This window comes from Ambystoma mexicanum, chromosome 6p, assembly GCF_040938575.1.
Source record: "Ambystoma mexicanum isolate Mex_15411 chromosome 6p, UKY_AmexF1_1, whole genome shotgun sequence".
Classification (NCBI taxonomy): Eukaryota; Metazoa; Chordata; class Amphibia; order Caudata; family Ambystomatidae; genus Ambystoma; species Ambystoma mexicanum.
In genome coordinates this window covers 1,534,660,342-1,534,687,034 of record NC_090935.1, presented here as the reverse complement: position 1 = coordinate 1,534,687,034, position 26,693 = coordinate 1,534,660,342, and the positions used below count along the sequence as shown (strand labels likewise).

At 49.2% G+C, this 26,693-nt stretch overlaps 1 protein-coding gene across 2 annotated transcripts in view; it reads left to right on the top strand.

Moving 5' to 3' along the window:
* Positions 1-26,693, top strand: part of RNF170 (ring finger protein 170) — an 878,020-nt gene that overhangs the window by 346,982 nt on the left and 504,345 nt on the right. The window contains exon 3 of one of the 2 annotated variants that reach the window (XM_069626407.1): positions 21,659-21,737. In XM_069626407.1, coding sequence (XP_069482508.1) covers positions 21,659-21,737 — 79 coding nt within the window. The remainder of the gene's footprint in view (positions 1-21,658; positions 21,738-26,693) is intronic. The other variant, XM_069626408.1, reaches the window with a different exon arrangement.

Here is a 26,693-nt window from a genome sequence, read left to right as displayed (position 1 = left end):
AGAAGGTACTGTTATCAAGAGACATGCGTGGTTACGGCAGTCTGGTTTTAAGGCAGAAACCCAGGCATCATTGTTGGACAAACCGGTGGAAGCCGATCTGTTGTTTGGTAAGGCGGTCGAGGACGCGCTGAAGAATGCCAAGGACGAATATGAGACACTCAAGTCCCTTGGCCAGTTAACCAATAAACCCCCTAACCAGAGAGGGAATGGAAATTTTCGTCGCCCACGCGGCCAAAATTCCCAGAGAGGATCAAACTATTCCCAGGGGCAGGGTACACAGTGGAACAACAACGGCCAACAGTCTACCCAGGGTTACGGCAGGGGTAATAGGAGAGGACGTGGTAAAGGCAGAGGGAGCCCCAGTAGAGGAGGCGGCACGCCTCCACCAAAGCAGTGACGCTCAGTTCAGGGTCCCTTCTCACGCAACCCCAGTAGGGGGACGCATTTCCAACTTCACCCAGGCTTGGGAAGGGATCACATCGGACAGATGGGTGCTGTCAACAGTATCCGCAGGGTACTGTATAGAACTACTGCAGCATCCCCGGAACCATCCTCCACGACAAAGAGTACACTCTTTAGAACATCAGAAGATTCTCCTCGAGGAGATCGCCAATCTGCTAGCAAAGGACGCGATAGAACTCGTCCCGGGACACCAGGTAAACAAGGGTATTTATTCAACTTACTTCCTTGTGCCAAAAAAAAAAGATTTGACAATGCGCCCAGTATTGGATTTACATCCTGCCAACAAGTATGTCAAGCCCCAAAAGTTTTGAATGACTACGCTACAAGAGCTAATCCCCCTCCTAAAAAAGGGGGATTACATGGCAACCTTGGATATGAAAGATGCCTATTTTCATATTTCCATGTTCCCAGTGCACAGAAGGTACTTGCGCTTCAAGGTGGACAGTCGGCACTACCAGTTCAAGGTACTGCCCTTCGGGATAGCTTTGGCACCAAGGGTATTCACCAAGGTGCTGGCGGTGGCGGCTGCACATCTACGCAGGGAGGCAATCCCGGTGTTCCCTTATCTGGACGACTGGCTCATAACGGGGGAAACCCCAGTAATTTGCAGGACAAACATTCAAAGGACTATCAGCCTCCTCCACGAATTAGGCTTCTCAATCAAGGAGAAAAGTCAAGCCTGGTGCCAAGCACCTCCAAACAGTTCCTAGGTGCAATCCTAGATACTCAAGAGGGGTTGACATTTCCTTCAGAGGAAAGAATCTGGAATATACTACTGCAAATTCCGCAATATCAGTCCGGTCACCAAATAACGGTACGCAAAGCAATGCGTTTGCTGGGCATGATGGCGTCATGTATTTACCTGGTCCCCTACGCGCGCCTGCGCATGCGTCCCATGCAGGAATGGTTGGCGAAACAGTGGTCTCAGGCAAGTGGTCAGTGGGATGATCTGGTGGTCGTTTCGCTAACACTAGTACAAAGCCTTCACTGGTGGACAAGAGAGAATCTTGCACAGGGGAAACCCTTTTACGATCCCGAAGTACAGGCAGTAGTCACTACCGATGCATGCCTGACGGGGTGGGGAGCTCACCATCTCCACCACACAGCTCAGGGTCTCTGGTCTCCCTCAGTGGCCAAGAACCACATCAACCTGCTAGAGCTTCTATCAGTATTCAGAGCGCTTCAAGCATTCGAGCCCTACCTACTAAACCTGTCAGTGCAAATCCGGACAGACAGCATGACAGCCATGTTCTACCTGAACAAGCAAGGAGGGACTCGTTCGCCAAATCTGTCCAAGCTTGCCCAGAAAATCTGGATATGGGCACTCAAACGGAACATCTTCCTGTCATCACAACATGTTCCAGAGGAGCTCAATTCCCTAGCGGATGCTCTGAGCAGAGACTCCCTCCCAGAGGAACACGAATGGGTTCTACACAGAGAGGTCGTAGAAGATATCTTCTCTCAGTGGGGTTTCCCCACTATAGACTTATTCGCCACAAGCGAAAACAGACAATGCCCAGGATTTGCATCCACGTTCCCCCAACCAGACTCCCAGGGGAACGCCCTGTGTATGAACTGGTCAGGGATGTTTGCGTACGCTTTTCCACCAACTCCTCTCATCAGGAAGGTGGTCTACAAGATGAACAGAGAGTCGATGACGCTCATCCTAGTTGCTCCCATGTGGGCAAGACAACCGTGGTTCCCACACTTACGCAGGATGGCGGTGTGCGAGCCCATCAAACTTCCGGCTTGGTACAACCTACTGTCGCAGCAAGGTCAAACAGTGCATCAGCAACCCAACTCAATGAACCTGGTAGCATGGCTCCTGAGGTCATACAGTTTGGACATCTCAATTTACCACAGAGGTGTATGGACATCCTAAAATAATCTAGGAAACCAAACACAAGGCACTGCTACTTTGACAAGTGGAAGAGATTCGTTATCTGGTGCCAGAGTAGACAAATCAACCCAGTTGATTGCACTCCTTCCACTATTGTTACATACATGCTCCACCTGCTGGATGCAGGATTGGTTTTTAACTCACTGAAAGTATACCTGGCAGCCCTGTCGGCATACACCACTTCCCATAACAAGGTCTCGTGGTGGAAAGTACCAGTAGTTAAAGCCATCATGGAAGGAGTAAAGAGACTTCACCCTCCTATTTCAAACCCACCACCAGGGTGGGACCTTAATGTGGTGCTATCTAAGCTCATGGGCCCCCCTTTCGAGCCCATGCATAAAAGCAGTCTCAAACACCTAACTTATAAGACGGCCTTCTTAGTAGCTATTACTTCTATAAGAAGGGTCAGTGAAATTCAGGCTCTGTCAGTGCAGGATCCCTTCTTTACTGTCCATAAAGACAAACTGGTTTTACGCACACACCCTAGGTTCTCACCTAAGTTTATATCTAAATTCCACGTAAACCAGTCCATCGAGCTTCCGGTTTTCTTCCAGGACCCTCAAAGCTTGGCTGAGGTGAAACTACACACCCTAGATGTGCGTAGGGCGGTCCTCTACTATGTAAATAAAACCAGACCGCTAAGGAAAACAGATCAGCTGTTTGTCTCCGTAGCTACAGGCAGAGAGGGGGATCGCGTCTCTAAAGGTGCCATCTCGAAGTGGATTATTAACTGTATCCAGCTGTGTTACTCACTCTCTGAAAGAACTCTGCCTTTCACGCCAAGAGCCCACTCTACAAGAGGCATTGGGGCCACTCTGGCTTTCATTGCAAATGTACCCCTTGACACCATTTGCAAAGCAGCTACTTGGAGCTCTATTCACACTTTTACTCAGCATTACTGCATTGACACCCATTCCAAGGCAGATACACAAGTGGGACAAGCGGTTCTAAGACACTTATTTGCTCATGACCCTTCTCACATCCCAACTCCTTCTTCAGGTACCGCTCGCTAATCTATGCACAGCATGTGATCTAAGCAGATTCCACAAGCCTCAGAAGGGATACATTACTCACCGTAATCGTATGTCTGATACTTGTATCTGCTTAGATTCACATGCGACCCACCCCTCCTCCCCTCTGAGAGAAGGCGCATGGTTGCTTGTAGTCTTACCTTTCTATCTATCTGCTTGGATTATCTGTACTCCCGCTACTCCTCATGCTACCTCATGTCAGAAAAAATACAATCTGAGGATACTAGACGCGTGAAGGATCTTGGGTACAGTGGACGTCACACTAGGGATAGTATTACTGGCACGCCCTGTGTCGACGCCCATTTTCGAGTTTCGAAAAACAAACTGTAATACTCTGCAGCTTCCACTAGATGTCGGCCTATGCACAGCATGTGAATCTAAGCAGATACAAGCATCAGAAATACGATTACGGTGAGTAATGTATCCCATATTCGCCATGGGAAGGCTTGGCTGGTAGAAAATGGCTTGATACATTTGAGTCATGGCAGGTAAATGCTGTCGGAGAATCGTGTACTGCCAACATCATATTCCACTCAAGGCTCTGGAAATGTTTCATAACGCCATAGAACATTCTTTATACCGCAGAAGGTTTCATGCCAGAATGCATCTTTACTCTCTTCTTTTCCACTGCTGATGGGCAGGGTGGGGAGGCAATTGGGTGTGTCCAAAGGGGCTTTGAGATTGTATCAATTGGTGAGGGGATCCATATTAGTCCTGCTTGTCAGTTTCCCCTTCCACATGACAGGGACCATAGGAACATGACAAGGGGGATCCACTCCATACCACCCCTTCCCCATTATCATCTGGCTTGGATAGACCCCGGACCGCCTAAGCTCTCACCTTTTTATGTCGTCAGAAATGAGGCAGTGGACTTTGTTACACCATATTAAAACTAAAGGTTTTATTTACTAGTTTAAATTGGATTATGCCTTGCGTTTAAATGCCTAAAAGTTTAATCATCTGTATAAGTTGATTACCTTCAAGGTCCAGCCAGGTGAGTGCCTCAAACTCCATTCATACATCTGGAATTGTACATTGCCCCAAAGGTCAAGACCCAATATAACACATCCCTTGAGGGTGAATTAAGCAGTATTTGTTGAGATGGGGTGGGGCTGGGAGGGGGATTGTTTTACCAGCTGTGAACGGCTCTCAGGCCCAAGTTAAGGGTTCAAGCAAATAAGGGAACTTTGGGCTGTTGCCACCCAGTAAAGACCCTCTCTGAGCTGTATATAGGTATTGGCACTACAGGCATGTGTGGGTTTGTGTGCAAATAATTCCTTTAAATAACTACAAACAAAAATGTCAACCATGGACATAAGAGTCCTCTTTCCATGCCCAAGGTGGCTGCGCTGGTGGAGGATATGGGGCAGGAATGGGATGAGGCAAATGTTGATCTGGGAATGGTGGTGGCAGGGGGAAGAGTGCAGGGGAGTGGAAGTTGTGGGTAGAGTGTGTGGAGTGGGGGGAAGACAGTGACAGCGGGCCTGCCTGGAATGCCAGCTTTCCCATACATGAAAGTCTATATTCCTGGTTGACTTGCACCTCACCCTTGGATGCCAGTACTCTGGATTAATTGGTCACCTTTAGCATTAGCTAATTGTGTCCAGGTCCAGTCCTAGTTATTGCCCCCTTACACGCTTTGGTCAAAGAACCTCAGGACAATGACACATTTTGAACTTATTAGAATGAAATTGGCATATGCAAATTACTTGGGGTTTCCGGACTAGGGTGGTCCCCACATCTACCACCGCCCTAGCCCAGGCTTTCCTGTTCCCCACAATGGTTCTCAAAATACCAGGTGACCCTCTACTGTCTGGATCTATCCCTTAGTCTAAGAGGGGCCTAAATGACGTGGCCTTATCTAACTCTCTTCTTCAACCCATTAGGTCCCTGTACCTAAGGGACCTAGTGGGTTGCCTGTTTGTTCCGTCTCTTCTTGGTTAATGCCATAGATTCTACTAACTCTCTCTCTCATTCCACAGATCTTACTCATCTCCCACTTTTTATTATTCGGGTATTTATTGAGCACAGACGTGGCTCCGGGAAGCAGCAGAGTGCTATAAAATCATAGGGGGTCGAACATGCTGAGGAATGTAGAGAAACACAGGAGTTGGGGGCTGACATGGCAGAGGGAGGGCGTGCAATTTGTCAGCAATGGATCTACAAGCCACCAGAGGAGTAAACAGTGGAGATCAGATCACCCAGTCTGAAGCAGTGTGGGGAGTGGAGGGTGTGTGCACCTAGGTGTTAGGGAGGAGTCATTACTTGAGGAGGAAGTTATAGAGCTTCTTCCAGAACTGTGGAAGTCAGGGGGCAAGACTGAGGTTGAGTCCTAGAGTCTTGGGGCATAGTCGGAGAAAGCCTGTCAGCATGAGCATCAGCAGAGTTCAGATCTGCACACGGTCTTAATTATGGTGGATCGTAGGACTCCAGAGATGCTGAGTTTCTCAGTGAGGTAGCGCAGTGACAGCCTTGTAGATGATGCAGCAGGTTTTGAAGAGGATACAGGTTTGCAGTGGGAGCCAGTGCAATTTGTTGAGGGTCGGGTTATTTGGTTGAATTGCATAGCCCTTTGTTGAGTCATGCTGCAGCATGCAAGACACATCTCGGGGGTACCCGGGTAGTCGCCAGCAAGCCTTCCAAAAAGGCATTGCCACCATGCAGGTGGAAGAGGAACAAGACTTGGACTGAATGTCTTGTTGTTTCTGGGGTGAAGGGCTTGTTTCTCCACAGGAGAGAAAGTTGGTATCAAGCCGTTTGTGTCTCCCTTGCTATGTGCTTTTTGAAGGCAAGGTGTCTGTTGATGTCGAACCCAAGGGACTTTTGGTGCAGATGGCCAGCTAAGGCTGTAAAGCCCTTGAGGTGCATAGCAGAGAGCTAGGTCTATATTTACGGTTGTTCAGTGCTGTCCCATGCACACTCCTATTTCCACCCTCCAGCCGGTCTCTCCCTATGCTCCTCTCCCTGATCGTACCTCTCTCTGTAGCTCTCTCTTTCCCCATACTCTATCCCCTGTTCTTGCCGATCTCTCGCTTTGCTCTCCTGTCTCTTTCCGCCAATTGGCTACTGGTCATCCTAACACTCCTCACTCCCACCCCTACACATACCTCTATGCTCAACTACTTTTCTGACTCTTCCTCTCTTTCACACTCTCACCTACTATTAATTTGTCCTCGTTCTCACTATCCTTCTTCCAGTCAGTCTCTCACTCACTCCCAAACAAGCAACTCAACTGGTACCACCCTGTCAGACCTAGCACCTTATCATCACTCTCTCACAGCACTCCACCAGTCTACTTACAAACCGTCTCCACCGTCTACACCCATCTCGCTTATCTCATGGTCCACAACCTCTGCTCCCAGCCTTGATCGCACACCTTTCAACCCCTTCTGCACCTGCTGTTTTTTTTATAGCCTTGTTCTCCTATTCTTAACCCTCCCTTGTTCTCCCATTGAACTATTATGTCTGCTGGTCCCATTGGCCAATTACTACTATTCCTCTGAAGGCAGAGACTTCTTCAGAAGCCTTCAAGAAGGCTTCCAGCCCTGCCCTTTTTCAGTCTCCATTCTTGTGCAGGCAGTCGTTTCCTCAAGCTATTGGTTTTTGCTGTGATTCTTTCCAAACTTTGGTGAATTTGGTTTTCAACTGGGTTTGTGGATGATTTTTGGGTCTCTTCTGTTCCCTATTTTTTCAGTGTCTTTCCATTCTTAGGGCCTGGTTGTCACTCACCGTACAGTGAGACCAGTACCGGAGACCACGTCTGTAGTGTTCGGGGTTTGATCGAAGAGCTTGTGTTGGAGCCTCCACCCGAGCCTCCTCTCTAAGAGGGAATAAACTCTTTTTAATTATATGTTCCTCTGCCATAGGGGTAACAGTACAAGTACCCGATCACTCAAAAGAGCAGGGAGAACACACCGCCTCGGAACTAGCTGTAAGGCAAGAAAAGACCATGAGTAACAAGTGGAAGACTAAAGAAACAATCAACCCCTTCTAAGTTATACCTGATGGATTCTCCCTGGATGGGTATCAGAAAAGCAGACCAAGAGGTGGCGCTGTTGAGCAGCCCGAAAAAGGCTTCCTAGCTACTTAGCTCCGTGGAAGGTGGACTTGAATCTTGCCACATCAAAGGTCTGAGCTTCTCCTGCTGCCAGATACTTTCTCAGAACACTCCCTGCATTGCGCTGCATGTGCGGACCAAATCTTGGTGAGGATCGGCCCCTGTTAGAACCACTGCGCTACATTATGGACTGGGGCCTCGAGGTGTGGGCTGGCCCGGCTGCCGGCGGAGGCCTGGCTGGGGACTTCATCTGCGGGAGACTGCGCCCCTTGACGTGGACCTGCCTGGTCCGCGCCTCTCTCTCCCGGACGGCTGCCCCCTGCGGGCATACTGCTGCGGCTGAGTTCCCTCCTTCTCCCCCCGAGTCCTGCATTGATCCGGCTGGCGGGCCGTGCCTCGCCAGGGACCCGGGCTGAGCCCGTCGAGACCTGTGGCTGCCCCTCCTCTTCGCCCCGACTTGGCTGCGTCGGCTGCGCAGCACCCGACAGCCCCCGGGAGGGGCAAGCGCACTCTGCGGCCGCATCTGCCTGCCAGCCCGCTGGTAGAAACCAGCGGACAAGAGACCTGACGGCGCACCCCGCGGGCTACACCCGCGGAGCAGGTGAGGGGGTCTGAGGAGGTGGGGGACACCAAACTCTCCTCTAGTAAAGGGTGGGGAGGACGAGAAAAGCAGGAAAATTCCCTTTTTTTTGCGGCGCTGCCGCCGCCACCCCTATCACCTGGACTGGACTGTGGTCCGTAATACTGTGGCCCCCCCTCGCTGAGGCTGCCCAATCCTCTTAAAGTCTGCCCGCAACCGCATTCCAGCTTAGCGGCCACCCTATCCCCTGGAGGGCAATACTCTGCTTCCTCTACATGCAGCCCTCTTGCGCTTGGCCCAGGGCCCCGGTGACAGTGCGGGCCCTACTCTGGTTGCACGGCAGGTGGCCACATCTGCGCTCTAGACATTAACCCTGGTGCTCACTCCAGCACTATCTCTTCAACTCATTATTGCTGGTCCACCAGCCATCCCACATCCTCCAGTGCCCCTAACTACGCTCTGGCAACTATATAGTGGGACCCTCGAGCCCCCTGCTGTCCCTGATGTTGTAGGACTGCGTGTATACCTGACTCCATCGACCCAATGTTGTAGCCTCACTTCTCCTACATCTCAGCGGCCTGCGACTACTGGTCAGTAAGACTTGGCGCTTCACCCCTGCTCCTCACTTTGGTTTGGGCTTGTCCTGCTGGGTCACTCCTCCTTACACTTGCAATGTCTAACAGATCTCGAGGGACCAACAAGGTGGGCGCCATGGAAAAGTTTGCGAAGGCTACCACACGTGTGGAACAGGGTGCTGCGACCTCCGCCCAGGAGGACCCCGAACTCGAGCCTCCCTCTGGTGCACCTGCCCCCGACCTCACGACTATGATGGAGTCAATGGCCAAGGATTTCGCCTCGTTCCTCAAAAAACTGGACGATATTAATGCCAATGTCGCTTCCCTTAAATCTCGAGTTGATCAGGCGGGAACCAGGATTACCAAGGCCGCAAACAGAACTGGGGCGAATGAAGATCAACTGCACACATTGCAGGATTCGGTGGCCGCCCTGACTCGTGACATGAAAATGGTTAAGGCAAAATGTGATGACCTTGAGTCCCGCTCACGCAGAAATAACCTACGCATTGTAGGGGTCCCTGAAAATGCCCTAAAGGGGCACATGGAATTAGCAGTCGAGAAACTACTTAAGGACTTGCTAGGTGACCCCGCACTATCCCCTTACTTCACGGTCGAGTGAGCTCATCGGGCCTCATCACCGCGCCCCGGACCAGGAGACTTCCCAGGCCCATCATCGCTAGGATTCTCAACTACAGAGGCAGGGACCTCATCCTTTGCTTGTCACGTGAGAAGGGCGACCTGCGCCTTCACTCACATACCATCCGGATATTCCCTGACTTCTCCGTCGGGGTACAACAGGAGAGACGTCAATTCCTGGGAGTCAAGAAACTGGTACGTGAGCGCAATGTCCCCTATGCAATTCTCTTCCCGGCCCGGTTTAAGATTACCTTTTGAGAAATAATTTACTTTTTCACCGTCCCGGATGAAGCTGTCAAATTTATAGAGGCCCAGATACGATATGATATGATATGATATGGCATTTGTAACGCGCCTATACCCAGGTGTTTCAAGGCGCGACGAGGCAGGGAGGGGAGGAACAAGGGGAGACAGACAACGATCCTACTAGGCCAGGTGTCATTCAGATCGCGCAAGTGCAGGGGTGGGGGAGGGGGAAAAAGTGCAAGGGCCGAATCCCAATGGAGATCCTATGGTTGATGACTAGGCCCTAACCATCTCGTGTCTCAGTACTTCGCTCATTATTGTTTGTTCTTTCATGTGCTGATAGCAATGTAACTTTGTTGGCTTACCTATATGTACGCATTTAACACCTGAGAGGATCACATTTGACAAGCTCACCGCCAGTGGCTATACGCGGTCCTCTGCCATGCTTTACCTACCTGCCATTACTAACCAACTCTTCCGCTGGGGGCTGAATCGCCTGTACCCTACAGGCCTGAGTATTGACTGCCAATGGGCGGGAGGGCCGCCTCATGATCAGCCCACTTTTCTTGCTCCAGCCTGGGTCATGTGGGTCAGGTGTGATCACTGTGCGTATGTCTGTTTAATATACCGTTGGTAACTTCATGCCATTTATATTTGTCTAAGTGTCCATCACACGGCAACCGCGCACCCCATTGCGGTTGCAAGGTTCAGTCTTGTTAATTTGATGTTGGGTATTGGCCCCGGTTGGGCCATCAGAAAAGCAGACCCATGTTGGGACCCGCCTGTTGTCCCCTGTTTCATGGGGTCTCTTGGTTTTGATGAGAGGGGCAGGGGGGTTACACTGCCCGCCTGACGGGGTGGTGCGGGAGGGGGGCTGGGTTGGTTTGGGTAATGTTATTAAAAAAAGGCAGAGGCATGTTGGCAGACCACAGGACATCAGGAGGGCCTCAGTGGGGGTGGTTCCCGCCTTGAATGTACTCTACGGCAACAGTGGTGGGATGTTACCTAGATTTTTAAAATGCCTACAACAGTACTGTCTTGGAACGTACGGGGCTTGAGCAACTATACCAAGGCTCGTAAAATCATGACCTACGCTAACAGACACGGTTGCAAAATATTGCTCCTGCAGGAGAGACACTCCACGGGCCCTCTGATCAAGTGTATGGCGCCATCATGTGGACCCTACAGATACTCCACTTCATACTCCACACGAGCCAGAGGGGTGTTGACAATGATTCACAAATCACTTAAGTTTGTTCTCCACAATAGCTACATGCGCTATAGCTAACAGAGATTATCTATCGGTGAATACCTATGGTCCTAATGTAGACTCCCCCGACTTTGTCGATCTGGTGGTATCCATACTGCTGGGGTATGTGGGGGTGCAGATCATTTGGGGGTGGATATGAACTTCATAATGGACACTGTATTGGACAGGACTGGCACAGCCTCCAAACCCTTGTCTGGTGCAGCGCGCAGACTCCTGGCACATAGCACAACACTTGATATTCGTGATGTATGGAGGGCACTGCATCCACATGCACGTGAATACACTCACTACTCTTCAGTACATGATAGCTCCTCTAGAATTGACATGTTTTTTCTGTCGAGCGCAGCGCTGGGCAGAGTGGCCGAAACACAGATACTTGCACGCACCTTATTGGATCATTCACCGATCTTGACATCCCTGGAACTGGGAATACCGGTCCCTACCATCAACACATGGCGATTCAAGTCCTCCGCTCTGCAGGACATTGTGTTTAAGGCAGACATCCTTGCTGATATTCAGTCCCATTTTGACCACAATACGCCTCAGTCCACTACCCTGGGAGTCCGATGGGACGCTTTCAAAGCCTTTATTAGGGGAATGTTCATTTCTAGAGCGGCGGGAGTCCTCAAGGCTATAAAAGCAGCCCTCACCCACTCCGAAGCCAAACTACGAGAACTAGAGCGAGCTCACCCGACGTCGGTTGACCCTGCTACTCTCTCCCAAATTAGCAAAGAGCTCCAATTTTTTAATGAACAAGCCACTAGAGAGGTCCAGTACTTCAGCCGCCCACAAGCTGCACGGAAATATGGTGAGGGTGACAGGCCCGGCAAAACACTTGCCGCTTTAGCAAGGGGTGAATGGGGCCAAACCCAGATTACTCGCGTCAAGGACTCTCAGGGGGCAGTACAGTGGTCCGACCAGCATATCCTGGAGGTCTTTACAGGCTTCTACTCGGAGTTATATTCTCAACCGCCAGAGCACAGTGATTCTCATATGCGGGACCTCCTCGAGCAGATACCAACTACCTGTGTCCCCCCCGCAACAAGAGACCAACTTGACTCCTCTATCGTATTAGATGAAATAGTTGAGGGCATATCCAGTTTCCCTAAAGGAAAGGCGCCGGGCCCTGATTGGCTAACGGCAGAGTTCTACCAGGAGCATGTAGCTATTTTGGCCCCTAAATTACTTGAAGTATGGAACGAGTCACTTCGGCTTGGATCCCTTTCCCCAACACTACGTGAGGCTTTCATTACGGTCCTACTCAAGCCCGGTAAGCCCAGCGACGAGTGCGGACATACCGGCCCCTCTCGCTAATGAATTTGGACACTAAAATCTTTGCCAAGGTCATTGCCAATCGCTTCCTCCCGGTCATGTCATATATGGTCCATGATGACCAGTCAGGCTTTGTGCCTGGGAGATCCACGTCCCATAACATTAGAAGGCTGGTTAATGTAATGTCACGAATTGACCAGGGTGCGAGTGCAGTCGCGGTCACACTGGATGCCCAGAAGGCATTTGACATGGTGTCCTGGAAGTATATGTGGCTAGTATTAGAAACTATGGGCATAGGGCCCAACATGATTGTATATATCAAGTTATTATACAACTCCCCAGTGGCCAGGGTTCGAGTCAACTCCCAAACGTCTGGTCTGTTCCTTCTTTTTAGAGGCACCCGACAGGGTTGCCAGATTTTCCCCGATCCTATTCGCCCTGGCAATAGAGCCAATGTCGGACCATGTCAGAGAGCACCACTCACGAAGGGGGATACGGCTGCAGGATACTCCTGAAATGATCTCACTCTATGCGGACGACGTCTTATTATTCATCAGAGACCCTGCTGTCCATCTTGACCCAATCCTACGCGACATCACCCGCATAGGCACATACTGTCATGAACCATCAAACTCGCCCCTTCTGGGCTTCCTGGTCCCTGTCACGTCGGGCCTTACACTCCATAATACTACCAACATGGTGGCAAGCTCAGCACGCTGCTCGCCAGTCTTCACGTTCTACGCAGCGTCCTCTATAAAGGAGCCACACACCCGTGGCCCCGCGCATCTCAACGCTGCTACTAGCGGTGATCGGACGTGTGTTTTGAACCTTCTCTAGTGCAACTTGCTATCCCCCGCCCTTGGATTCCCTTCTTCCGACTTCTTCCCTCTTTTCTACTTCCCGGAATCTCTGTGCCGCTTCCACGCGCCCCCAACACCTTCTTGAATACTCCTGGAGTTTCCCATGATCCCTGGACATCGAAGCTGAACGTAATCTGGAAGCCGAGGACGGCCGAGCGGGCTTATTTAAGTCCCGAACCATACGAAAGAAGACTCCACCAAAGGAGGACATCAGGCAACATACACAGGTGAGAAGGGGGGAAACCTGTGACAGATTGAGACGCCACCTGACCGAAGTCGATACAGACATGGAGGCGGCCATCCAGGATCTTATGCGTGGCATGCAAGAACTATCGACCGAAGTACAGAACTTGAAAGCGGAGAACGCCGCGTTGACAAATATGACGGCTGTGCAAAAACCCTTCGAGGATTCCTGGATTCTTGTTTGGTCCACTTTACCTTTAAATCTTATTATTTTTCCACCCCCAGGGCTAAAGTGGGCTTTATTATTTCTCACCTCTCCGGGAATGCCTTAGCCTTGGCCACACCATTAGTTAACACTGGAGTTTCTCTTTTGGATGATTATGATGGATTCATTCAAGCACTAAAAACTATGTTTGACCGCCCAGAACAGGTCTTTCGTGCTCAAGAACGTTTACTCGATTTTCCAGCAAGACTCTCAGGATATGCTCACCTACGTAACTCGATTCAAGCAATTGGCTAAAGAAGCGGGTTGGCCTTCTGAAGCTTGCTTCACCCTCTTTCGAAGAGGGCTAAATGAAGATGTTAAGGATGAATTAGCCAGGGTAGCACGTCCTAGTTCTTACCAGGCACTTATGGATCTTGCTCTACAAATTAATTTCCGAATCCAGGAAAGAAAGGCAGAGAAAAGGAAGACCAAGTTAACCATCCAAAAAAATCCTCTTGCAAGCCCTTCAAAATCCGAAGATTCTCCTGCTCCTACAAATGAACCCGAACCCATGCAGCTAGGGGCCTTCCGTGGACCCATATCCCCCCAAGAAAGGCTGAGAAGGATCCATACTGGCTTATGCATGTACTGTGCCTCGGACAAGCATTTAGTCAGAGAATGTCCCTTAGCCCCTCCACGGCATTCGGGAAACGCCAACTCACGATCCTAGATGGAGCTCAGTTTCGGGAGAGAGATGCAGGCTCCACATCTATACCATCCTTGAACTCTCCTGGACAAAACTCCCTGGTAGTCTTACAGGCTTTTCTATCGTCATCTGAGAAGGAATACTACCCCATTCTGGCACTAGTGGACTGTGGGGCCATGGGAATATTCATAGATCAGGAATGGGTCCTTAAACACCATATTCCTTACGAATCCTGGAACGTCCAACAACCTGTAGAAGCAATTGATGGAAGACCTCTTTCTTCTGGACCCATAACCCTTCAGACTAAGGAAATTGAGCTTGCTATAAACCATCACCGAGAAAGGATAAGGTTTGACATCATAAAATCTGCCCATTACCCAATGGTTTTGGGAATGCCCTGGCTACAAAAACACAACCCATACATCAATTGGACAGCTGGTACCCTGTTCTTAGGTTCCGAATTTTGTATGTCCCATTGTCTGCTCCAGGATCCTTCACCGACAACATCAGAAGAACATTCAACAACTCAGCAAGATCCTCTTATGGTCTCCAACATCATCCAGGTTCCTAAAACCTACCAGGAATACGCTGATGTGTTCTCTTCTGCTATTGTCCAAGCCCTGCCACCCCATAGGCCTGAGGACTGTGCTATTGAGACGGAACCTTCAGCCGTGATTCCCTTTGGAAGGATGTTTGTCCTGTCTGAACCAGAGAAAAAGGCCCTTCGTGAATACCTAGATACTAACCTAAAAAATGGCACCATACGCCCATCCAAGTCTCTGGCTGGAGCTTCATTATTCTTTGTTCCTAAAAAAGACACCAAGGAACTCAGACCTTGTCTTGATTATTGAGGTCTTAATCAGTGCACCCTTAAGGATCGTTATCCATTACCCTTGATCTCGGATATCCTGGAAGCCGTAAGAGGAGCCGTAATATTCACCAAATTGGATCTTAGGAGTGCTTATCACTTGATTCGTATTAGAGAAGGTGATGAATGGAAGACAGCCTTCAGAACACCCTTCGGTCATTAGGAATACTTGGTCATGCCCTTTGGACTCTCTAATGCTCCGGCAATCTTCCAACGCTTCATGGACCGGGTGTTTTCGGATATACTATTTCTTTTCGTCATCGTCTACTTGGACGATATTTTGATATTCTCTAAGGATCCTCTCAAGCATGAAGAACATGTTAAATCAGTGTTACAACGGCTACGCGAACACAAGCTTCTAGCAAAACCCGAGAAATGCCTTTTTCATGTTTCCACTGTTCACCATCTAGGATTTGTCCTTAGCCCAGATGGCATAGGCATGGATCAATCCAAGGTTAAAGCCATATTATCCTGGCCAACTCCGACCTCCGTAAAACAGATCCAATCTTTCCTGGGCTTGGCCAATTTCTATCGGAAGTTTATACTATCCTTCTCCGAGATTGTCCAACCGATCATCTCCTTGTTGAAAAAAGATACTTCTTATCGATGGACCCTAGCCCAGGAGAAGGCTTTCCAAAGCCTAAAAACAGAATTTACACAAGCCCCCATCCTGGTTCAACCTGATATAAATCGACCATTCTTAGTGGAAACAGATGCCTCTATCTATGCCATCAGAGCGGTTCTGAAACAGGAACTAGATGACGGGCTGGAACATCCTATTGCCTATCTTTCACGGACATTGACCTCCAGTGAAACTCATTACTCAGTCTTAGAAAAGGAACTTCTAGCCATCCGCCAAGCCTTCACCGAGTGGCGTCATTTACTTCTAGGAGCTAAACATCCTGTTCAGGTTCGTACGGACCATCGAAATCTCCAAGTGTTACAGGCCCTGGAATGCAGGAACAGCAGTCCGGCCCGTTGGGCGTTCTTCTTTGCTCAATATCAGTTCCAAATTCACCATGTTCCGGGAACACAAAACGTAATTGCTGACGCCTTGTCTCGGCGCCCTGACTATGAACCTCCTGATGACCGAGCATTTCCCAAGATGTTTCCCCACACAATAATTGTAGCCCAGGCGACCAGTCTCCTAGATGAAGTATGCAGTCAGACTCAATCCTCGGAACTCTGGAAAGGTATCTCGGACAGGAACCAGTGGAAACTGAAGACCAAAGATGGATACTTGTTCAAAGACAATGCCTTGGTCATCCCAACACAAAAACTACAGCAAAGGATAATAAATCTCTGTCACGATACTCTTTACTCCGGGCACCGTGGTATTACCAGTACCCTCCGATTAATACAAAGGCAATTTTGGTGGCCTGGAGTGAAAACTGATGTACAAAGGTATATCCAGGCATGCTCTGTCTGTAATCAAAACAAACATGACAACAAGAGACCAGCGGTTTTATTGCAGCAACCTCCACTTCCAACAAGGCCTTGGGAATTCATAGCAACAGACTTCATTGTGGAATTCCCACCTTCCAGGGGATACACAACCATCATGGTCACCATTGATTTGTTCACCCATGTGGCCCATTTTACACCTCTTTTTAAACTACCATCCTCGTCAGAAATTGCTGGAATTTTCCTGGAACACATATTCCGACTGCATGGACTGCCTTCCAAGATCATATCGGACAGAGGGCCCCAATACATTTCTCAGTTCTGGAAACATCTTTGCCAAATACTAGGAATCCAACGCGCTCTTTCCTCGGGATATCATCCCCAAACCAACGGAGCCACAGAGCGCGTAAACTAAGCCTTGGAACAATACCTCCGTTGCTTTGCTACCAAGGTCCAGGACGATTGGTCCCTCTTAATACCAGTGGCAGAATTCGCCCATAATAATTCAGACCACTCTGCTATTAAGACCAGTCCTTTTTTCTGTAGCCAAGGATTCCACCCTTCGGTTCTACCCTCCATCCTTCCTCATCCTTCACCAGTTCCAACAGTCGATTCCTGGATTGAAATGCTCATTAATGTTCAAAGAGAAGCCAAAGAACAATTAGAAAAGTTCAGGACCCAGACCAAACTGTATGTGGATTCCAAACGAAGACCAAGCCCCTCCTACACAATTGGGGATAAGGTTTGGCTGTCCTCGAAACTACTAACACGGCATTTGCGACCAAATAAATTGGCTCCTCTATATTATGGGGAAATCAACCCAGTGGCCTAGCGACTCAAGCTTCCAGACTCCTGGAAGAAAATCCACCCAGTCTTTCACATGTCCTTATAAAGCCATATGTTCAGACGTCTCGAACTAACCTTTGGCCCAAACCAGTAATCATCAATGACCAACTGGAGTATGAGGTCTCCAGGATTTGCGATTCTAGATATAGACTTGGCAAACTCCAGTACCTAGTGGAGTGGAAAGGATATCCCCCTAGTGAACGCACTTGGAAACCTATCTCAAATCTAAATATCCCCAGGCTACTCAGAAGGTTCCATCTCATACACCCGGGCAAACCCGGTGGAACCAGTTTCCGGAGGCACATACTGTCATGAACCATCGAACTTGCCCCTTCTGGGCTTCCTGGTCCCTGTCACATCGGGCCTTATACTCCATAATACTACCAACATGGCGGAAAGCTCAGCACGCTGCTCGCCAGTTTTCACGTTCTACGCAGCGTCCTCTATAAAGAAGCCACACCCCCGCGGCCCCGCGCGTCTCAACGCTGCTACTAGCTGTGATCGGACGTGTGTTCCGAACCTTCTCTTGTGCAACTTGCTATCTCCTGGCCCTTGGATTCCCTTCTTTCGACTTCTTCCCTCTTTTCTACTTCCCGGAATCTATGTGCCGCTTTCACGCGCCCCCAAAACCTTCTTGAATACTCCTGAAGTTTCCCGTGATCCTGGACATCAAAGCTGAACGTAATCTGAAAGCCGAGGATGGCCGAGCGGGCTTATTTAAGTCCCGAACCATACGAAAGAAGACTCCACCAAAGGAGGACATCAGGCAACATAGACAGGTGAGAAGGGGGGAAACCTGTGACACATACTCTGGTTTCACTATAAATTACACCAAATCCAAGCTCTTCCCTCTCACTAGCTCCACCGTACAAGCCGCCACTGAGTACCCGCTCCGCTGGTCCCCTAACAGGATTAAGTACCTGGGAGTCCAGGTGTCCCTGACCAGAGACGCATTGTTAACAGACAACTACCTGGCCGCGGCAGAGCAAGCCGAAGCCAAAATGGCGCGATGGCGCACCCTTCCACTATCTCTAGCTGGGAGACTCTCACTTGTAAAGATGATTCTGCTCCCCAAGCTGCTGTACATATTCAGTAACTTACCTATCTGGCCCGGAAAGAAATACTTTACAGATTTACACAAGCTGTGCGCTCAGTTCTTATGGCATTCTGGCACTGTGCGTAAAAAATGGTCTGATATGACAATCTCCTACGATAGAGGTGGGTTTTACCGCTCCTGATATGCTGCGGTACTGGTTTGCAGCACAGGCACAGTTTGCTTCTTACTGGTACCCTGGGCCCCCTCCTCGCCCTCATGTCAAACTAGAAACTCTGGGGGCAGCTGGCACCAACGTAATGTCATTAATATTACACTGGCAATATGAGCCGGACTCGACCATTGACACGGTCCAAACCACTGTGCAGGCCTGGGGCCGGTTATTTGAGACATGTGCTGAACCATACCCATACTACAAGTGGCTCCCCGCCTGGCGATTTCCCGGGCTGGAACCCACACATGACACTGCCCTGGCGCGACACTGGGAGACCCTGGGGTACCTAGCCCTAACTGACTTCTACCCAGAGGGGCAATTCATAACACCACAGATATGGATGCTGGGTCACTCAGGTTCACCACTGGAGCTCCTGCAGTTCTACAGACTCAGAGCCGCCTTCCGTAATGCTTGGCCTGATTTTCCCAATGAACCCCTGGACTCCCCTGGGATTGCCTACATCGCCAATTCGGGTGGCGCCCGTGGGGTGGTCTCTTCACTGTGTCAACTTCTCCTAACTGCTGCGCCACCGCGGCCTTCCAAGGCCCGGGTGATTGGGCGTCCGAGCTGGAGTTGGAGCTCACCGATCATCTGTGGAAAAAGATGTGTTCTCATACTAATAGAGTCTCCCTAAACTTCTGCTATCGCACCATACAGAACAAATTTTTGAACAGGCTGTACTACACCCCGCGCAGGATTTCTGGGTTTGCGCAATCCGGCCCACGGCCTTGTCCTCGCTGTGGCGCGGAGGGGGCTGGCCATTTACACATGTTCTGGGACTGCTCGAGGCTGGCTGCATTCTGGGACAAGATCCTGAAAACACTATCCGAAATCGGTGACACTGTTGTTGACCCCGACCCATTGGGGGTTCTGTTTGGGGTGTGGCAGACTGATGGGGCTAAAAGCATGGCTAGATTTCTCAATGTGAGCTGTATAGTTGCTAAGAAATGTGTTTTACAGAACTGGAAGTGCCCCCCCCCCATCATTCCAGAAGTGGTTAAACGTACTCACATGGTCCCGAAACTGCGAAGAGGAGTTCCTCAATATGATCCCAGCTCGCTCCCACCCCAAAAATATATGGTCTGCCTTTAACAGCTACCTTAACAGTTTAGACGTCCCCTCCTCTGTGGACAATTCCTCCCAGTTTTCTCTGTTAAGTGCTGCAGCATTTGATGCTTCGTAATGCCTCATTCTCCACCTGATGTTGTGTCATTGCTTCTGTATACCACTCTATTCATTTATATATGTATTGTACTTGCTGGCTGCTGTGATGTGTGTGTATGCTATATGCCTCTGCCAACAAAAATAAAAGTTAAAAAAAAGAAAAGCAGACCAAGGTTTTTACCTACAACACAAAGCAGTAATATAATACCCAAATGACTACTCAGTAGTTACCCCTATTATCCAGAGGTTTTTCTTACCACTATATGTACTGGATATGTCTTCTTGGAAAAACAACGTCAGGGACAAAATAAGAAAAAGGGATGTTCATTAGGAAACTACCCCCGAATGGCACAAGGAGCGCTCTAGATCCGGGTTGGTGCACGCACAGCAGAGCGTCCTTAGTGCATTTGCAGGTAGATGGTGTTGGTCACGAGTACGTAAGTATATGGTAAGGGACGGACAAATTCAGTCTCTAGATTTGTAGCAGTTCCCCAGAATCAGGGACATGAAACAAGGAAATCAGAAGGTAAGTAACTGAATTGGTACAACTTACTTGTTCACATATGAGGTCCTGAAGCAGCGCAAGAGGAAGGCGGCGTGTAGTTGGAGAGGTGGACGGGGCTACACCACGCACCAGGCCAGGAGTCAGTCCCTGCGAGTAGAAGACCGCAAGGTAAGTTATTCTTCACAAGGTGAGGTACGGAAAACCAGGATACGGTCTGAGTCAATGACCAATATAGAAAGTCGGGAGCCAAATCACGAGGCAGAGCAGTTCGGTTAGTATAGCCAAGGGTCTAATGAGCGGCAAGCAGAAACGAGGAGAAGGGTGAGTCAGAATGAGTCCGTATGGCAGGCAAAAGGGTTTGGTACACAAGAAATTCGATAGCGAACTCAGAAAGGGGTCAGAGTAATGAAGACGTGACTTCACGGGTGTAACTTCAAATAGAAGCAACGACTCCTGAGTTACGGCTTTTTATGTAGGTGGAGCGCCGTAATGATTAGAGCTGTCAGCGTCATTACACAACCCCAGGCATCAGGGGTAATGTAGTCCAGGATGCACCAATCACCAATTCCAGGGGCGTTGCTAGGGGGGGGGCTAAGGGGGCTATAGCCCCTGATCTTTTGGTTGTAGCCCCGGATAGAATCTCAGGAGCTACAGCCAAAAGACTAGCTAGCCCCCAGTCCCAACAGTTCCAACATCAGTTTAGCTGTCTTTTCCAGACCTAGCAACTCCCCTGACCAATTCCCTCGTGGCTTCCACCGAGAAAAGAAGGGAATAACATAATACTGCACATCCGGGGAGGGCTAGAGTCTTGCCACCATATGAGGTGAAGGAATGCAACGGCCGCATGCGTGCGCGATGGCGAAGTGTAACAGTGATTGACGGAGCGTTTTTCTATGGGAATGTGCCGTTATAAAACGCTTTTGTGAATCAGACCCTTAGTCTTTTGGCTGTTATCTCCCCATTCCCCTCTGGTCCATCTAAGATTGGTGGTTTGGGTTTTGGGACTCTCATTCCTTTTGGGTACTGAAAATGCCAGGCCTTTCCAAAACTGGTCACAGCTCTATTCCCCATGCTCTGGGTTTTCCACATTGTCACAGGTGCATTCTGGGAGCTGCAGTTGCGATCTCCCACTGCTTGCAATTGTTTCTTTGGCTGCAGGCTTTCTGTAAGGATTTGTAGATTTTAGGTGTTCACAGGTCCTCAGGTGTTGTGCAAAAGAAGGAAAACAGATCAGACCAAGACAGGGGCTGACGGATATTGTGTCAGGGGCAGTGGTACAAATAGTCCTGCACATGATCAATCAGTCTGAGGAGCAAGGGACTGGGGTACCTCTCAAATTCCCCTAGGATAGGACCGATTCTGGATGTACTCTAATAGGCCGCCTACCCCAGTATGAGACCATTGTGTTTAATTTCTAATACTTAATCCTTGTTCCTTTAGTTTTATAGAATGATGATCCACTGGCATTAGTGGGGCACTTGCTGTTGTTGGTTTGGTGATGTTATAAAGTACAATTGAAATATCTTTAGTGGCATGCAAAACAGGAGATATTATTGTTTAAGCATGTCTCTTACATTGAGAAGTACATGTGTTCTTACTTGCATTGTTTTTTTGTCACAGCAGAAGTGAACATCAGAACATTCATCCTGAGAACCAGGAGCGTGTGAGAGTACTTCGTGAGCAGCTCCAAACAGATCAGGTAGTGTTCACAGCAGAGTGTCCATATTCATGGGAATAATACAGGTTTAGGGACTTCTCATGTCTCTTTACTTGTAAAAGGCTAAGCTATGAGTCTCCGGGGGTTGCCTGCACGTGGAGTCGGTTTAAGTTTGTTGTTATGTTATTAAGTTGTTAAATTCTTTTTGAGAAGCTTACACACGTGGAATTGGTGGCGAGTGAGGAAGTGGTTGATATGTGTATTGTGTTTATTAACAAATGACAATAAAAATATTTTAAAATAAACTCTCTACTTGTAAAATTATAAACTGAAATATTTAAGTCCCTGTTAATAATAAGTTCCCTTTTCACCTCCACTGGGTTTATCTACAGACATCCTTGACCGTAAAACCGAAAACATTTAGGAGTAAGATTTTACATCATAAGTAACTGCATTGTAATGGAAAACTATTCTGTCAAGAACTAGTACAAAGAGAGGGAGCAAAATATTTCTATGCGCTGTCTCAAAACATGTGCCTTCGCTCCACTCAGGGGCGAAACGTCATAAAGGTTATATACCAATTCATACTGTATTTGTACAATGCACCTGAAAGGCTTTTTGCCAAATAAAGGTTGTTTATGATGATAAAGGTTAAGCAGACAAAGTATGTAGTATTTCTCCTTTACCTGGGTTGGGTACCGTGGGTCTCAGGCAGGCTATACCCTCCAGTGATGTGGATTAAGACAACAGATTCTGAATTTATAATAAAACTTAAAAGTAAGGATGGAAAACCGCTCATCTTGTCCTATATTATGGTGGGATTTCCCTACCAAACCAAACCAAACCTAAGGAATGTCAAAGTCCAAAATTTCAACTTAAGAATCTGTCTGTGTCCAAAGCCTATACTTGTCCTCATAACTAATGTTATACAATGTGTAGGGATGTCAGCAACAAACAAAACGGTGTTCAATATTAAGTTTAGGCCATAGTCCAACTTACAGTTTTCTTTGAGATCCCTTCCCCAAGAATATAAACAGTTCCAACAAAAGTTTCAGGATTATCATCATCATCAGTGCTCCAGATAGGATTTGGTTTTTAGGACGGTAAATCCAATTTCAAGAGAGTAAAAATGAGTTTCTTCCTTCACAAGAGAGTAAAAAAGTGTCTGACAACTATCCAATTTGAGCGTAAAATTAAAACTGTGTTCGAAAACATTAGTGACAAAGAACTTGTCGATGCGTACTACCCAGCTTCATCTTCATTATACTTTCACACCAAAGCTCTAAGAACTACTACAGATGCTAGCTAGTTACATAATAAATCAAGCCCCTCACTTTACCAGCATCACTTCTCTGCCTTTCGGGCCTACTGTTGCTGCCTGGCGCTGCCTCCTCGACAGCCACTCCATGTTTTTGCTCCATCCCTCCTTCCCTTTGCTGCTCGGTTTCCCGTGTCTCTCACTTTCTGATGTTCTGCCTCTCACAATTAAGTGTTGCGATGCCACGTTTTGAGGTCTGTTGCTCAGTCACACCGCCTCTCCTTCTCTGCATTCTATTATTGCTGTTTCTCTCCTCCATTGTGCTGTATCAGTTGATATAACTCCTCTTCCTCTCTCATGTCATTACTCTGGCTGTATCTGTTTTTTCATTTCCTCTGTTGTGGTTGCTACTCCTTTTGATTATCTTTCTTGCACAGCCTCATATGTTACTGGACTGGTTTTCTCTAATCTGGATTTTCTATTTCCAGATCTCCCCATCTTCTGTTGATTTGTGTTTTCATGTTTTACTGTCTATATATGTCGTCTTTGCTCTGCTTCTATCCCTCACTCCTATTATTGTGTGTATTCTATTATTTACCTCTGTTTCCCTCCTCACTTTTTTTGTTGCTCTCTTATGTGACTGATTGGTCTCTCTGTTCCTGTATTCGAATTCCTGTTTTGGATTGTGTAATACGTTCTTTGTTATCACAGCCACTCCCCCACCCCTCACTTTGTTTTTCCTGCATTGCTTAGGTTCAGAGTTGCTCTTTCTCTCCTTTTTGTCTTTTGACATAGCACCAATTAATATATTAAAAAAGCTGAACATTTCTTTTCCATTTACAAATCCAATGCAGCTTTACCATTGGGTGCTCCTTTTTTAGATGTGTGCAAACCTTCTTTTGGCCATTAAGTTGGGAAGGTGTGGCTCACCAGATGCAGTACTTGCTTGAATGTAGATGCTTTACAGCACTGTATGCCATTACAAGTATAAGAGCCCAGATGAGATGTGTGTTCTGAGCTATTACAAGTTTAGCAGCCCTCATGGGATGTGCTTCTGAGACATTACAGGTATAGCAGCCCGGATGAGATGTTTGTGTTCCAAGCCATTACAGGAAAAGCAGGCCTGATGAGAGGGAATATATGTGATCACTGTACCGTTTTTACTGCGACCATCAAAAATGCTGTTTTTCAACAAAAAAATCAACACCCTTTTTACCCCATAGATATGCAGTGGGAGACCACCTGCACCCCCCTGCTGCCCCCTACATTCATTATATACTGTACCCATTCCCCCACATATAATATGCGGTCGAAATAAAAAAGTCAACATTTTCAGTGCTCACTGTAAAAAAAGTTCAGTAATTGTATGATCCCGATGAGAGGTGCGTGTTTTGAATCACTGAACATTTAGTAGTTGGAAGCTAAGTCAACTCTGTTACAATTGAATGTTACCTGCATCTATGGGGTGCGTTTCGAGGGGATTGGGTCCTCCGACGTATTCCATATCTATGACAGGTAATCACCACAGCTGTGCTGCTTCGGAAACTTTTTTCTGCGTCCTGCGTCGATGACGTCGATGCGCCGTCGTCGAGGACCTCCTCCGACGTCCGACGTCATCCGATGTGATAAGTAGGACGCACGACACCCGTAGCCTCAGTTCCGTTTTTTCCGCGAACGTGTTGCTTCGTGAATCTCGGTTACGCCTTGACTCTTTGGAGTTCTGTTCTTCTTGGTTCTTCGAACCTGTTCGTTTTTGTGAGAAAATCCTTCGTGTGGAGATGTCTTCTACTTTGTCTTCGACCCCGCGTCTGGGCTTCAAGAAGTGCGGGGAGTGTGGGTCCAAGATGTCGGTGACGGACTCGCACAACGCTTGCCTCTGGTGCCTCAGGGAGGCCCACGACACGGATGACTGTATCAACTGCCAGTCGCTCACGTCCAAAGCCTTACGGGAACGTAAGAAGAAGTTGTCGGTAGGTCAGGTGTCCAAGCCCCGGAAGTCGAACTCTGCGGGGCTTTCGACGGATGATTCGAGAGGTGACTCTCCGCGTCGTCGTCGGAAGTCTCGTGGGTCTCCTTCTAGGAGTCGGTCTCGCCACTCCTCGGCCTCTTCGAGGCATTCTCGGAAGCGCCGACAGCGGTCGTCTTCCAGGTCCTCTTCTGAGGCTCTGCCCGGCACGTCGCTTACCCCACCAGCCATGCAACGCCGGAGGAATGGGCTTCCTTCGGGAAGAAAATGCTGGCGATTCTCGAGTCGCAGGGTACTAAGCCGTCCGCGCCCCCGAGTGGGGTCGGCCGTGAGAGGTCGAGAGACACCGCTCGCAAGAGTGGTCGGCACGAGTCACGGGAGCGGTCCCGTTCGGACAAGGGGACTCGTTCTCGACGTACCCGTTCCAGGTCCCGGTCCTGGACGCGTTTGAGACCGTGTGCACCTGTGATGTCTTCGAGGAAGACATCGACGCCTGAGGCGTCGAGGGCGTCGACAGGCTTTCTCGAGGCTCCGGCTCCGAGGAAGTCATCGAAGCCGTCGACGCTCAGGTCGTCGAAGGACACGCTTGGAGCTCTGGCTTCGAGGACTGTGTCGACGCCGTCGATGCTGGCGGTGCTGCATCTGACGTCGACGCCGATTTACTCGACGCGGATCCTCTCGGCGCCGATGCCTGTTCTCTCGACGCCGGCGCCGATTCACTCGATGCCCTCGACGCCTTTCGAGGCCGGGGTGTCGGAGGTACCCCGTGGCACGGGGGAACCCCCTAGAAAGGCTCTGGTTAAGAGCAAGCACTCTCAAGTGCCTTCTTTTCACCGCCTGGGATATATTTTGGAGGTGGATGAGGATTCTGATGGCCTGGTTCCTAGTCGGGTTCCAGATGAGATGGTCTCGGGCCATAGCCAATTTGACGATTTGAGGCAGTCACTGCATGATGCCAGAGGACTGAACACCTCTCCGGACGTGGAGTTTTGTAGGCCTGAGCTCTGCTCTCATGCCGATTCCTCGTACCAGCGCCTTATGGCTAGGGTCTCCGAGTACTTGGGCTGGTCTGCTCCCCCTCACGGACATCCTTGATGTTGGTCCCCCAACTGACCCGGTACTGCCGTTTCATATGGCTCTACAGAGAAGGGTGGCGGCGGCTTGGACTGCTCCGGAGAGTCTCCCGGCGGTGGGCAGGTCCTTGTCACGAAAATACCATCCAGCCAGTAGCGACCCCTGCTACTTGACCAGGCACCCCACTCCGGAGAGTTTGGTGGTGCAGGCGGCCACGGCCCCGGCAAAGCAGGCGTCGTACCCTACCATTCCTCCTGATAGGGACGACAAACGTTTTGATGGCTGGGCGAAGAAAGTGTTTTCTTCGGGGGGTATGGCGCTTCAGGCGGCCAACTCCATATGTGCCTTGTCTCGTTTCACACACACTCTGTGGAACTGCGTTGCGTTAGCGGCTGAACATATTCCCGAAGGGGTCGGACGGGATGGTTTCCTTGCTATGGTCCAGGATGGTAAGGATGCCATGTGTGAGTCCGTTCAGTCGGGTTTGGACATGGCTGAATGCGTCAGCAGGTCCATGGCAGCGAGCACCGTGATATGCAGGTTTGCGTGGTTGTGGAAGTCGGGGTTTGCTCCTGATGTGCAGGCCCGGCTCCTCAACATGCCCTTTGACGGTGAACACCTTTTTGGCAGCAAGGCTGACGAGAGCCTTGAGAGGTTGCAGACCTCCAAAGCTGCAGCAAAGTCGTTGGGCGCTGCAGTT